The 14,902-nt window shown below is 39.4% G+C and overlaps 1 protein-coding gene across 1 annotated transcript in view; it reads left to right on the forward strand.

The window, feature by feature from the left end:
• Nucleotides 1–14,902, forward strand: part of NBEA (neurobeachin) — an 822,532-nt gene that overhangs the window by 282,900 nt on the left and 524,730 nt on the right. Inside the window, exon 30 of the mRNA XM_006874376.1 lies at nt 11,594–12,032. Coding sequence (XP_006874438.1) covers nt 11,594–12,032 — 439 coding nt within the window. The remainder of the gene's footprint in view (nt 1–11,593; nt 12,033–14,902) is intronic.

Genomic DNA, 14,902 nt, shown 5'->3' on the forward strand with positions numbered 1-14,902 from the left:
ACAAGAAAAAGCACACGCACACACACACACACACACACACACACACACACACACACGAACTCAGCACAGGAAAGCATGCAAAACAGAGAAACCAGTAGCACCACAAAAAAAAATAATTTTTAATTCATAGCCATCGATAATTACACTGAATGTCAATGGACTAAATGTACCAGTCAAGAGACAGAGAGTGGCAGAATGGATCTAAAAGCTGTATCTTTCAGTATGCTCTCTATAAGAGATACACCTTACATGCAAAAACAAGTTAAAAAATAAAGACTGGAGAACAGAATTCAAAATCATAATGTCAACTTTCTGAACTGCTAGAGACTGGCAGAACTCACGAAACTGTGGTCCTTAGACATCCTTCATACCTGGATTGAACCTGTCAAGGAGGGAGCACCTTGCAACCAAGCAGCAGACAGGAACGTACCCTCAAAATAAGCAACTATATGAGACCAAAAGGGCAGCATTGACCCAGAAACAAAGCACAAGAGGCAGAAGGGAAGGAAAGAAGGATGAATAGAAATAGGGAATCCACGGAAGAAGTGGATATAGACTGTTGTTACACTGAAGGAATTGCAGCTAATGTTATGAAACAAACATTGTTGAACAGGAAATTAATTTGCTTTGTAAACTGTCAGCCCAAATCACAAGTTAAAAATAAAAAGAATAAATAAATTACTGAAAAAAATGTAAAAGATGGGGAAAATATATCAAATTAATTGCAATAAAAAATGAGCAAGAGTGGAAATATTAATCTCTGATAAAATAAACATTATGGCAAAAACCAACTTAAGAGACAAAAAGACATTATCTCATGATTAAAGGGTGAATTGAACAAGAGGACATAACTGTAATAAATATCTATGCCCCAAAATATATAAAGCAGATCCTAATAGAATTGAAAACAGAAATAGACAAAGCTGCAATAATAGTGGGAGATTTTAATACAGCACTTTTGAAGCAGGATAGAATAACCAGACAGAAACTCATAGGAACTAAACAACACAATCAACCAACGTGACCTAATTGGATGTGTGCTGAGCATTCAACCCCAAAACAGCACAATACACTTTCTTTTCCGGTGCACATGGAACATTCTCCAGACCATGTGTTAGGTCACAAAACAAACCTTCATAAAATTGAAAACACCAAAATACTATAAAGCATCTTTTCAGATCACAATGCTATTAAAATTAGAAATCAGCAATAGGAAGATCAAGGAATTAAAGTGCATGGAAATGGAATAACACCCTGCTTACAAGCTACTGGGTAGTAGAACAAATAAAAGGTGAAATTAAAAAAATTGTAGAAACAAATGAGAATGAAAACACAACATACCCAAACCTTTGGAACTGTGCTGAGAGGAAAATTTATAGCAATAAACACATCCAAAATGAAGAAAGAACCAAAATCAACACATTAACACAACATCGTTGACAATTAGAAAAAGACCACCATGTAAAACTACAGTCATCAGATGAAAAGAAATAATAAAGATCAGAGCAGAACAAATGAGTTAGAAAAATTAGAAATTATAGAAAGAATCAACAGAACAGGAAGCTGGTTCTTTCAAAGGATTAATAAAATTGCTAAATTATTGGCAAACTTAACAAAATAAAAGAGCGAAAAGACACAGAAAACACACTTAGAAACCATAGGGTGACATCACAACAGACCCAATAGAAATAAAAAGGATTAACAGAATGCTATGAAGAGTTGTAGTCCAACAAATTTGAAAATCTAGAGGCGATGAATACAGTTTTAGAAAAACACAGCCTACTTAAACTCACACAGAGTGAAGTAAAAAATTTCAACAGACCCATAACAAAAGAAGAAATTGATCAGGTCATCAAAATCTCCCAACCGAAAAAAGTCCAGGTCCACGTGGCTTCAGTGGTGAATTTTACCAAACATTTAGAAAAAAAGCTGTCACCAATTCTGCTCAAACTATTCCAGGATATAGAAAAGGATGGAAAACTTCCTATACATTTTATGAAGCAAGTGTAACCTGCATACCAAAACCAGGGAAGGACATCACTAAAAAAGAAAATTACAGACCAATATCCCTCATGAACCATAGATGCAAAAATTGTCAACAAATTCTTGGCCAATTGAATTCAACAACACAACAAAAAAAAATACTACATCATGACCAAGTGGGATTCATTTCAGGAATGCAAGGATGGTTCAATATTAGAAAAACAATCAGTGTAATTACCATAGAAATAAAAAAGGAAAAGAACCGCATGATCATATCAACTGATGCAGAAAAGGCATTTGACAAAAATCCAACATTCATTCCTGATAAAATCACTCAATAAAGTAGGAATTTAAGGACAACTCCACAACATAATTAAGAGCATATGTAGAAAACCTACAGCTAACACCACTCTAAATGGAGAGAAACTGAAAGCTTTCCCATTGCGAACAGAAACCAGACAAGGATGCACTTTATCACCCATCCCATTTAATACTGGGAGTCCTGGTGTGGTGCTGGGGTTAATGTGCTGAACTGCAAGGTTGGTTTGAACTGCAAGACCAGCAGTTCAAGCTTACCAGCAACTTCTTAGAAATAAATCCTATGCAGGGTCACTATGGGCCTGAACTCACTCAATGACACTTAACAATGCCATTCAATATTGTTTTGAAAGTCTTAGCCAGAGCTATAAGGCAAGATAGGGAAATTGAAGGCATCCGTATTGGCAAAGAGGAAATAAAACTCTATTTGCAGATGATACAATTCTATACATAGAAAACCCCAAAGACTTAGCAAACAAACAAACACTACTGGAACTCACTGTAAGATTCAACAAAGTGGTAGGGTACAAGATTAGCATAAAAAAATCAGTTGGATTCCTCGATACTGATAATGACAGCTCTGAAAACTAAATTAGGAAAGCAATACCATTTACTGTAGCCACACAAAGGATGAAATATTTAGGAATAAATCTAGCCAGAGGGAAAAAAAAACTACAAAACACTACTACAAGAAACCAAAAGAGATGTAAAAAAATCGAAGAATATACTGTTACTGGATAGGAAGACTTAACATTGTGAATATGTCAATACTACACAAACCAATCTACTACACATGTAATGCAATCCCAATCCAGATTCCAACAGCACTCTTTAACGATATAGAAAAAAAAAAAAATGATTAGGAACTTTATATGGAAAAGAAAGAGTCCTCAGATAAGCAAATCACTGCTTAGGAAGAAGAAGAAGAACAAAGTTGGAGGCCTCTCACTCCCTGATTTCAAAATTTACTAATGATTACAGTAGTTAAAACAGCCTGGTACTGAGGTACAATGAAAGATACATAGATCAATGGAACAGAATCAAGAATCCGGAAATTATCCACATATAGCCACCTGATCTTTGACAAACGGCGAAAGTTCATTGAATGGAGTAGGAGATAGTCTCTTCAACAGATAGTGCTGGCAGTTCTGGGGATCTACATCGAAAAGAATGAAGCAAGGCCTTTATCTCACACCATATATAAAAACCACCTCAACATGGATTAAAGACCTAACTGGAAATCCCAGAACTAGAAGGGTCATTAATGAAAAATCCGGACGAATTTAAGGTCTCTGGTACAGGACACACATAGACTATCAAACATTGCAAAAATTGCACAAACCGAAGAAGACAAAATTGGTGACGGGAGCATACTAAAACTAGAAACTTATGTGCATCAAAAGATTTTACCAAAGGAGTAAAAAAGGAACCCACAGAATGGGAAAAATTTCTTGAAATGACTTATCAGACACGGGACTAATCTTTAAAATTTATAGAAAACTACAGCTGTACAAAAAAACCCCACAAATAACCCAATTAAAAAATAGGAACAGGACATGAACAGACTTCACCCAGGAGGACATTTGGGCAACCAACAAACATATGAAGAAATGTTCATGATTATGAGACATGCAAATCAAAACAACAATGAGATATCATCTCACACCAGCAATAACAGTGAAGAACAAAAAAGCAGAGGACAAAAACTACTGGCCAGGCTGTGGAGAGACTGGGACACGCCTACATTGCTGGTGAAGTGTCCAATGGTCAATCACTCTGGTTCAACCACTCTGGAAAACAGTATGATGCTTCCTCAGAAAATTGGAAATAGAAATACCTTATGATCCAGCAATTCCTCTACATGGTATACATCCACAAGAAATACAGTTCAGAACATGAGTAGATAATTGTACACCAATGTTTACTGTAGCACCATTCACAATAACAAAAAGATGGAGACAGCCGAAGTGCCCATCAATGTAAGAATGGATAAACAAACTCTGGTACATCCACACAATGGAATATTAGGGTACTTTGAAGAATAACAAGGAAGCTGTAAGCCTCCCAATCACATGGATGAACCTTGAGGACATTATGCTGAGTGAAATTAGTCAGTCACAAAAGGACAGACATTGCATAACACCAATATTGTAAAAGCTTAAGAAAAGATGCCCATATTAAAAGAAAAAAAATTCTTTGTGGGAGGGAAGGGACAGTAAGGCAAAGGGTAGTGGATAGTCACATCATAGTTTGGGTGATGGGGAGGGCAATACAACAATAAGGGGAAGGGGTTGGAAGAACAAGTAAGGTAGATGAACACTTAGGTAGGTTTACATGGACTAAATGGGACAGAGGTAAATCGTGATGTATATTCAACCATGAAACAGCAAGGTTCTGTGATACAGGGATCGAGGCATATTTTATGTGTAAAAGAGGGGACATAATGTGCAGGTGCATGACTGTTTTGTGGATCTTGGTTTCCCTTGCCTACTGTTGTGAAATAGATATTTGAGTGGGATAGAAGAGAATACTGGGAAATAAGATTACAGAATGCTGTAAACCTGTTTTCAGCCTCTAACTGATTAGAATACCTAAAAGGGGTACTCGAATTTGCCCAGTGAAATAGGTTTCTTGTGCAGCTGTTGTAGAGTATAGGGCCTTAGGTGGAATCCTGAGCCCCATCCATAACCTTCTGAGGTGGGACGTTCCCACTTGACAGGACAAGGTGACCAGCCTGGAACAGCTAGAGGAACAGAAGATACTTCCTTAAAGGAAGACCAGCAGTAAAAAAAAGTTTGTTTGACTATTACAAGAACAAGCAAGTTGATCACCTCGGAGCCATCAAAGCAAGCCATCAAGGCCTTTTGGGACAAACCCCTTCCAAGACTGAAACTTAAAGGAAACCCACGAGCAGGCTTGTAAGCTCTCTGGATACCATGTTGTCTACTTGTGAGTGGAAGTGGGGGAAAGGCAGTAATGACATGGGCTGAGTTTGACCATGTTCCATAGACTCCTGCCAACCTTGAGATGAGAGCCAAAAGAGGAAGGGCTGGTCGGTCTGAAATTTAGGGGACCTTGGGAATTCCTGAGTCCATGGACACTGACCTAGCCATTGGAGGCTAGAGCTGACAGTTAAACGTCCAGCTGATATGAACTGGGGGGCGGCACGCAAGAACACCCAAACTTACAGATAGTACCTATTTGATCTAGTTTGGGTGGCTCGATGATCAGAACTCAACTGGAGGATGATAAAGAAATGTGTTACAGTAAGCAATTGTAAATTGCTACAACTTCAATTTGACCTTTGCCTATGGATGTAGTAACTCAAAATACCAACCAAGAGAGAAGGAGTCTTCATGTCAAGGATCAAGCCTATCCCTTCATTACACAGGGATGATAGGGACGGGCAACTTAGAAATTGGCTACCTGAAATGGAGGGGCTATATAGGCACAAATTGGCTGGCTTACACATTTCCAAGAGGGAGTGTAGTGTCAGTGTGCAGGGGAAGGTAGAGTACCCACTGAATAGTTTTCATCTTGTCTAGACGAGTCTTGTGTGAAAGGAGATGGAAATAGGATTCTTTTGATTCAGTAGTGTGTAATTGTTATCTTGACTAATTGCAAATGTCACAACTTTAAAGGTATAAGATGTATAACAAAAAGGGGGGAGTAGTTCATATTGCATTCCAGGAACAAAAGACCTTAGGACCATTATGAGGGAAGAGCATGAGATCCTAATCAGAGAAGCAGAGACACAAAAAAGCAGATAGAGGCAGAAATGATGGCATGGAGAGATAGAGCAGCTGAGAACTCTAGACTGATGGAAAGAGAAAGGCTGTGTGCTGGTGGGCAGGAGACTAGCTTATTAAATATGCCCTTTGGTTGTTTAAATGAATATATATTCCTGAGTGTTTCTGTTACATAATAATAATAATAAAAGAAGGAATAGAGGCAAATACTGTTAACCAATAGTGCGTGGAGAGGATTGTAATCATTGCAGTGAAGCAAAATACAATAGATTGAATGAGTGCAAAACCAATGTTCTGCCATGTAAACTATCACTCAATTCACGATAAAAGCTTTTAATACTAAAAATAGTTTACACACCGAAAAAAAAAAAGAATTTAAGAAAAGTATGGGAATGATATCTCACTGAATAGAGAACATCACTAAAGAGTTCAAAATTATGAAATAGAACTAAATAACATTTCTGGACTTGAAAATTACAGTCTGAGGAACAGGAGCTCTGGTGGCATAGTGGTTACGAGTCGGGCTGCTAGCCTCAAGGTCAGCAGTTCAAAACTATCAGCTGTTCCACGGGAAAAAGATAAGGCTTTTTGCTTCTGTGAAGATTTACTGCTTCGGAAAGCCCATGCAGGGTTGCTATGAGTCAGAACCAGCTCCACAGCACACCCCTGACCAACACCAATCTGAGGAACAGGACCAAAAAAAAATGGACAGAATAAAAATGTACCATCATGTTTGCCAACAAGCACCCAAGTGGAGTCCTTTCTTGGGGACTGGGAGAGCAGGAGAGAGGCTGGAAATGTTGATGAAGATCTTGAGTGTGCTAAATACACTCAAAGAGACCAACACCTCTCTACCCGACCTAGTGAAAGGAGGCCCACACCTCTCTAACACGACCTAGTGGGAAATTCAATTTGGTCAGCTTCCTTGGCTCTCATTGGGATCTTCTGAATTCTAATTTTTTTTGTGTGTGTATGGCATATCCTTTAGTAATAATATTGAATTCCTGAAGTTAAATATTTTTTTCTTTTTCTTTTTTAAGTTTTTTGTGTGAATTGAGTGATAGTTTACATGGGAGGGCATTGGTTCCACATATTGTTTCATTGCAATGATTACAATCTCGTCTGTGTATCATGAAGTTATATGCTTTTAATACATTCACTATGACAAACAGCAACAAATATGAAGTGTACAAATGTAAATATTACAAATAATTACTCAGTGCAGATTAATCTTTTGTTATATACGGTAAGTGTTAATATTGATTTTTATGACTTACTTAATTTGCCACATTAGACTTAAATGAGGCAAATATGTAAATTAGTTATACACAGCTTTCATATTTTTAATTCTCCTATGGTGATTGCATTTGCTTCATATTTGAAGAAACATTGCAGTTTTCAGTTACGTACTAACTCATATCTCTTCAATATGTAACAAGGATCTGTTTCTTTCATGTTACTGCTTATTTAGATAGTTTGGAAAATAGCCATTTGATTGACTTAAAAGGTAAGGCATACTGAAACGTCATAAATCACTGTAAAGCCAGAGTTTGGGAGGCAGGGATGTATCAAATGAGGATGTATCACATAGACATCATATCATTTGCTGAACTTCACACTATTTTTCCCCAAAATATATTGGATGAACCCATAAAATTCAGTGAGATTATGTCAGAGAAGGGGCGTCTCGTGCCTGTTTGTGAACCGGGTAGGATTGTTCGGGCTGGGTGTGTTTCTGTTTTGGATACTGATGTTACTGCAGAAACTGATGAAAACCCTTGGGAAGTTACAAGCTCGCCGTCACTGGGCGTCATCTGCACAGCTGCAGTCATGTATTTGTGCCCTGCTGACCCTGCTCAACTTCCAATTGAAGTGACGTGCGTAACGTGTCAAAGTACTTCAGTGTTACAGTGATGATGCATTCTGTAAGCAGGTTTGGTTCTCTCCACTGAAATGTATGTTATCAACTGAAAGATTCTTCTGTTAAAGATGTCAGGTCATAGTGAGAAATTAAAGGAACAGGGTTTTGAGTCCCGATTTGTACTTTATTTGCAGTTGCTATTAGACAGTTTCCCATTCATGTTTATTTTTACTTCTGTAATATGATCACCAGACTTCTGGTGTGGTGCTGTAGGATCAGCAGTGTGGACTGCGAACCACAAGGTCTACAGTTCAAACCCACCAGCTGCTTCTCAGAAACCCAATACAGAGTTGCTATGAGTCAAGACCAATTCAACAGCTCTCAATAGAAGAACAATGTGATCACAGGATATGCTTTACAAAAGACATTTATGTGAAGAGAATTTTACATTGAAATAGCAAAATGATTGCTTCCTTTTTGAAATAGGTTTTTAGATGTAGTAAAAGTAAAATTGAGCTTATTATGTACTGTGCAAATAGGTTGGTTGGCATGAGTCATTGCAAAATATTTTAATATTCTGTTTTATAATTGCAAGGTCAAGATCTATATGGGGATTCCAAGTGTACAGATCCTAAGTTCTAGCCCTCATTATCCATTGAGAGAGCCCATTAGTTAAACAGAACAGGAATGAAAAATTGTATAACTGGTGATAAAAATAGTCTTAAAATGTGGTAACTTATGCGACCAAATCAAAGATATTCTTTTTCTTAGATCTTTTGTTTGCAATTGGATTGTTATAGTTCAGTCTAAAGTAGCTTAAAAAATTTAAATATTTCATATAGCCCTTACTGTAAACACACACAATAAATAAAATACTTAGGTATCATATTAAGGCAAAGGCCAGATCTATAAATCAGCTACATTCACACGGATTGCTGGACTTGACCATATGCTTTCTGATAACTAAATGCTGTTCGAGAAGAAGTTCACCCATGCTAGTAACCATGACGATGTGTTTTGCTCCTGCCATTGTATTCTCTGTGTTACTGTCATGGAATTGTCACTACTGCTGTTTCATCCGCTCCTGAGTTTTCTGCCACAGTTGTTTTCTTTCGGAAAATGCTTCATTTATTAACCAGAATGTATGAGATAGACACATTGCTTCTCTTGATAGTGGGAAATATCCTCAGCCACCTTGTCTTCTCATTTTCTGTTCCTCATCATTTCATTAATGTCCAGTTTCAACTAGCACCTCAGTCAGAGTGATCCCCAAGCAAATATCTCCACTTCTCTTGACCTACACGTTTGAATTTCCAAGAAGTACTGCAGACTTAATTGATTCCAAATTTAATTCATTGTTCTTCTGATCCAACCTGCTTCTCTCGTATGCTTTCTTTTTCAGCATGTCACGTTCCTCCACTTTCTTTTTAACTTAAGCTATGTATGTCAGAGGTATCTTAATTCTGTCCCTTCCTCTTTTATCTTCATAGCTATTATTTTAAGTCTTAATCCTCTATGCCACATGGGTTTGTAAAAAAAATAAATCCAAGCTGGGGTCTTTACCTCTTAAATAATTCCTTCTCTGGTTCTTTGCCACTAATATTGTTAAGATTCTTTCTCCTCTGAAGCCATTTATTCATTTATTATAATTCAGAAAAGTAGGAGCCAACACAGAATAAGCCCACTCTAGTTTTCATCTGTCCTCAAATGGTGTTTGAATATTATTACCATGATTCACCTATTTATCTTTTCTTCTTTCAACTCTGACATTCTAGGCCAAACTAACCAACCAACAAGCAAAACTAAGAACTGTCTGATAAACCTGAGGAAGACTACAATATGAGAGAGATTTATGTTTGTTAGTAAACCTGGGGTACTGGGAAGAAGGACTAACATGAAGCAGTTATTTATTTGTAAATGAAAGTGTGGATTTCACACAACTTGCACCAAAAGAAAAGAGTCATCAAATAAAGAAGAGGAGACTTGCTTTTGAAAACTGCGACATAACTATTCTTATATTATTCTGGGAAAAATTAGTAGTTTTACATCCTCACTAATTCTTAATGGTATGACATTAAGCTGTTTTCCAGTAGCCAGTGCCTGAGTGAGCCCGGTGACTAAACACCTCCCTTTCCATTAGCTTGAGTTTTGAGGCGGGGTCTGTATACATGTTTGCTCATCCTGTCTCCCCCAATAATAGTACCATCCACTCTCTGTCTGTAGTATCATCCACTCTCTGTGTTCCTTAGAGATTTTGCACAAAACATTTGAGACTATGTGATAGTCCAGTCTCCTGCTGAGCCCTCTCCTGACCTGGTGTCCTAATAACCTTTCAAAACAAATGAGCAGGAAACACAAGAACAGTTTTGGAGAACTTGCAGATCTTTTAAGTTTGTGAAAACCTTATAAGTAATTTAGTCTACCCTTCTGTTTTACCAAGAGAATACTGAACCACATGCTAAAGTAATACACATGACTAGTCTTTGTTATCTACTTTGGGCAGGTGTGGTTAAAAGTTATGCTTAGCATCTTCATGTTGTTGTTGAGTGCCCTGGAGTGGGTTCCGACTCCTAAGGGCTCCATGTACAGCAGAAGGAAACACAGCCGGGTCCTCACAGTGGTGTTACGTTTGAACGCATTACTGCTGCCACCATGTCCTAGCGTCTTATTGTCTCCTTCAGTGAGACTGAAGGTGAACGCTCTTATCAACCTCGCTGTCCGGACGTGGGAATGCCATCTTCAGTGAGACCGTCTTTTAAACCAGGTCGTCGTTTAGAATTAGATCATGCTTGATTCTGCGGCCAATGGAATGTTCTTAACCTCTGGATAATTTGACATGAATTTCATATTTCTAAAGGCTTTTTTATTTTATTTTAATTGATATTATTGTGTATCATACAGATGCATATATGTGTGAGTGTGTATATGTATATATGTGTGTTATATATGTATACATATCTGATTCAAGTTCTCATACATTGAAAGAGATTTTTACTCACAAAGAATGAACATGAATGTTCTAAAATAGTTGTTCTTAAATGTCAGGGGGGGGCCTTTGTCAGTTCCAGAGATTCATTCTTCTATTATGAAGGTCTTGATCCTTTGATCTGTCATGATTGTTGAACTTGCTCTGCATTCTGCTGTTAACCTTCAGAGTTATATATATGATGCGTATGTCATTTTAAATGATGCAGTAAGATGCTTTAAATGATTCGATTAGACATACCTAATTTATTTGTATTTTTGGCTCTTGAAGTACCCAAGAAAACAGAAAGGACTTTTTCTTTTCAAGGAAAAAAATCTTAATGAAGCATAAGAACTCCCTTGCACGATTGTTTAGTAGCTAATAATGAAAGGACAAGAGGAGAACTTCATATAGTATTCTTGCTAAGCTGCAGACAGCCCATAGAGAAACAATGTCTGATGCTTTGAAAGGTGCCAGTTTGATATGGCAGCTGATTTATAGAAAGAACAACTTTATGTTGGTGCTGATGGTACAAACTGACAGCTGTAAATGGATTTGTTCAAATCAGTTTGTATCATACACACACACAGCTTTGGTTTCTTACAAGGTTTGTTTTCTTTATATTTTATGTGAGAATATTGGATTGATCTTGCAGAGGTTTTCACTTGTGAAGCTTTTTTTTAAACCTCTCCCCCCCTCCCCCCCTTTTCACTGCAGACGCACCTGCTCCATTTCCAGACACCCTAAAGGAAAAAGAAGCACCCACCATTGGCGAAGACATTCCACCTGAGAGCTCCATCCCTCACACTGACTCCGGAATCGGAGAGGAGCAGGTGGCCAGCATCCTGAATGGGGCAGAATTGGAGCCCAGTGCAGGCCCAGATGCCATGAGTGAGCTGCTGTCCACTCTGTCATCGGAAGTGAAGAAATCCCAGGAGAGCCTGGCTGAGCCCCCCGGGGAGATGCTCAAGCCGGCCCCATCCATCTCTAGCATTAGTCAGACCAAAGGTATCAATGTCAAGGAGATTCTGAGAAGTCTCGTGGCCGCCCCAGTGGAGATTGCAGAATGTGGGCCTGAGCCCATCCCCTACCCAGACCCATCACTGAAGAGAGAAGCCCAGGCCATCCTTCCGATGCAATTTCATTCCTTCGACAGGTAGGCGCCCCTTGTCATACATTCCCAAAGCTCTAAGCATGGACGGGGAAAGAAGCTGTTGAGGGAAGCAGATTAAGGAGCCCTAGTGGACTGCTAACCACAGTGCCTGCAGTTCAGATCCCCCAGCTAGGAGGAAGCTGAGGCTGATGGCTCCCGTAAAGACTTACAGTCTGGGGAAAACTAGGGAGCTGCCCTCCCCTGCCCTTTGGGCTCACTGTGAGGTGGAAGCGACTGGACAGCAAACGTTTAGGAGAGGGCCTGAGAGTTTCTGGTTAGGGATACAGGGCGCCATTATGTAGCTGTCGTTGTTGGTAGTGTCAAGACAATTCCGACTTTATCAAGGCTCTCAAAGTGACAGTTCAGCTCAGTTGGTCTCAGGACATATCAGGGTTCCTTCCCAAAAGGGGCTTCAGCACTTGGAGGTCAAAGTGATTGTTGTTGTTAGGTGCAATCAAGTTGGCACTGACGCATAGTGACCCTGTGCACAACAAAATGAAACACTGCCCGGTCCCGTGCCGTTGCCAAGCCTGAGAATTCTTCAATTTCATCATCACTGGCTTTAGGGGTTGGTGTGTTTGAGTGACAGTGGTATGAACTGACCTTCCGTGTAGGCCTATGGATATTATCCTATCACAACGTTGTACTTCAAGATAGATCTTGATAAGTTCTTTTTGATGATGAATGCAACACCCTTCCTCTTCACTGTGTCATTCCTGGTATAGTAAACCATGTGATTGTCACATTCAGAATGTCCAGTACCAGTCTATTTCATCTCTTTCAAATTGGTCTCATAGTAGACTTACCCATGGTGCTGCCCACAAGGGGCTTCAGCACTGGGAGTTGGAAGGGACAGTCCAGCAGAATGGCTTTCATACGAGGACACAGACAGACATGTGCTGCCCACAAGGGGCCTCAGTATGGAGTTGGACATAGGGAACCTGGATTCTGGCTCTAACACACCATCAAGTGAAAAGCATGTGTTGCAGAAGTAATTTGATCTTACCAGAATTCATGTTCAAATAGACCACGTCTCTCTGAGGTCTGTTCTGGCTCTGAAACTCACTTATAGTATTGACAGAAATCTGTAATGATTATTGGATCTTAAATACCGTACTCTATCTAGGTAATAGAATTCAGATTTGAGATTTAGATTCAAGTACATGGAAAATGGAGTCCTGGTGTGATGCTGTAGGATAAAGCACTAGACCGCAAAGCCAGTTTGAATCGCAAGGGCAGCAGTTCAAACTCACCAGCTGCTTCTTGGAAAGCCTATACAGGGTCGTTATGGGTCAGAATTCCACAGCAGTTAGCAACAACAACAGCATATGGAGAATACAAACAAAAATAATTTGTCGTCATCTTCCTTGTGGCCTTTTCCATGTCAGTACGAACACCTTATTCTGAGGCATATTATTGCTGAAAGACACTTTAGGAAAATGCAGGTTGTTGCTATTGTTGTTGTTGTTAAATGCCACTGAGTCGGTTCCAACTCACAGCCACCCTGTGTAGTTTCCAAAGAGCAGCTGATGGATCTGAACCACTGACCTTGTGGTTAGCAGTCCAGTGCTTACTCTACAGTGCCACACCAATAGTCCAAATGCAGGTCTGTTCAGACATCATTCAGCTGCTGTGTCTGCTCCTGTTTCATTAGGTCCTTCTCTTTCAAAGGAAAGCAGCTCTCCTTTTGTTGATCATTTCCCCCAGTGGTTTTGAAGAGCCCACCCCCACACATGGTGGGTTATAGGCCGGTGAGGCAGACGTGGGTGCAGATTCTCAGGGCTGTGGGGCCCGGGCTGCTCTTACTGCTCAGACGGGCTGGGCGCACCTCACTCGCGGCTCACTTGCTTCCTCTCGGTCTGCTCCTGCGGCCGCTCTCAGTGTCCGCGGCTGCCCCGGGGCCGTGCCTCCAGCCTCCACCGGCAACTCCAGCAGCAGCAATAGGGATGACTGGATGCAGGTCCTGTCAGGTCTAAATACGGTGTTCACACAACGTCCAAACTGCACAATGTCTTATTTCACAGAATGTATCATGGACATTATGTGACACATACCTGTACTCAGAAAATGGTGTATTTATCTGCATGAAAATAGTAAATCATATAAGAATTTTTAGTTAAGGAACAGCACCTTCTTTTTTCTATTCCAAAATAGTTAATAAAAATGATAGATTACAAAAACAGAATAAAGCAGTGCATTTTAGAACCAAAGAATTGGTATATATAATATATCCAACTGTTTAACAACATTGTGCAGCTTAGCAATATATTTTAGATAATCACTAGTGACCAACAATCGTACTTGAACACTGAGATTGATGGATATTCCAAATTATGTTTGCATGCTACTTACTGTATAACCTAAAGATGGTGTTGGTTTCCCATCTCAGTCAACTCATCATTATTTATGTTTACCAACACTTGGTCTCATACATGCATACATGTGTCTTGTTGTTTTCAAGTACAGTACAATTGGTTCCTACTCACAGCGACCCTCTGTAGGGTTTCCAAGGAGTGACTGGTGAGTTTGAACCACCAACCTTGCAGTTCAAACTGACCTTTAGGTTCAGTGCTTCTCGTGTGGTGCGACCCCAAGACTTCATGTATATGTATTCACACACACACACACACACACACACACACATGTATATCTGTGGATAGACACTGTGATATTTTGATATAAACATTTGTATCACTGTTTGAGATGACTGACAAGTAAGGCCTTTGGTTTCAGAGATCAGATCAGATTAGGAAATTAAATGCTCCTTTAGCTGGTTGTCACAGTGAATACACAGCGAAGGTGTAATATGTATTTCATACTGCTATCTCTAAATTAGCAAACTACTGTGTTCAAAGGAGTCCTGGGGTGGTGGT

The sequence above is a fragment of the Chrysochloris asiatica genome, unplaced genomic scaffold, assembly GCF_000296735.1.
Source record: "Chrysochloris asiatica unplaced genomic scaffold, ChrAsi1.0 scaffold00272, whole genome shotgun sequence".
Classification (NCBI taxonomy): Eukaryota; Metazoa; Chordata; class Mammalia; order Afrosoricida; family Chrysochloridae; genus Chrysochloris; species Chrysochloris asiatica.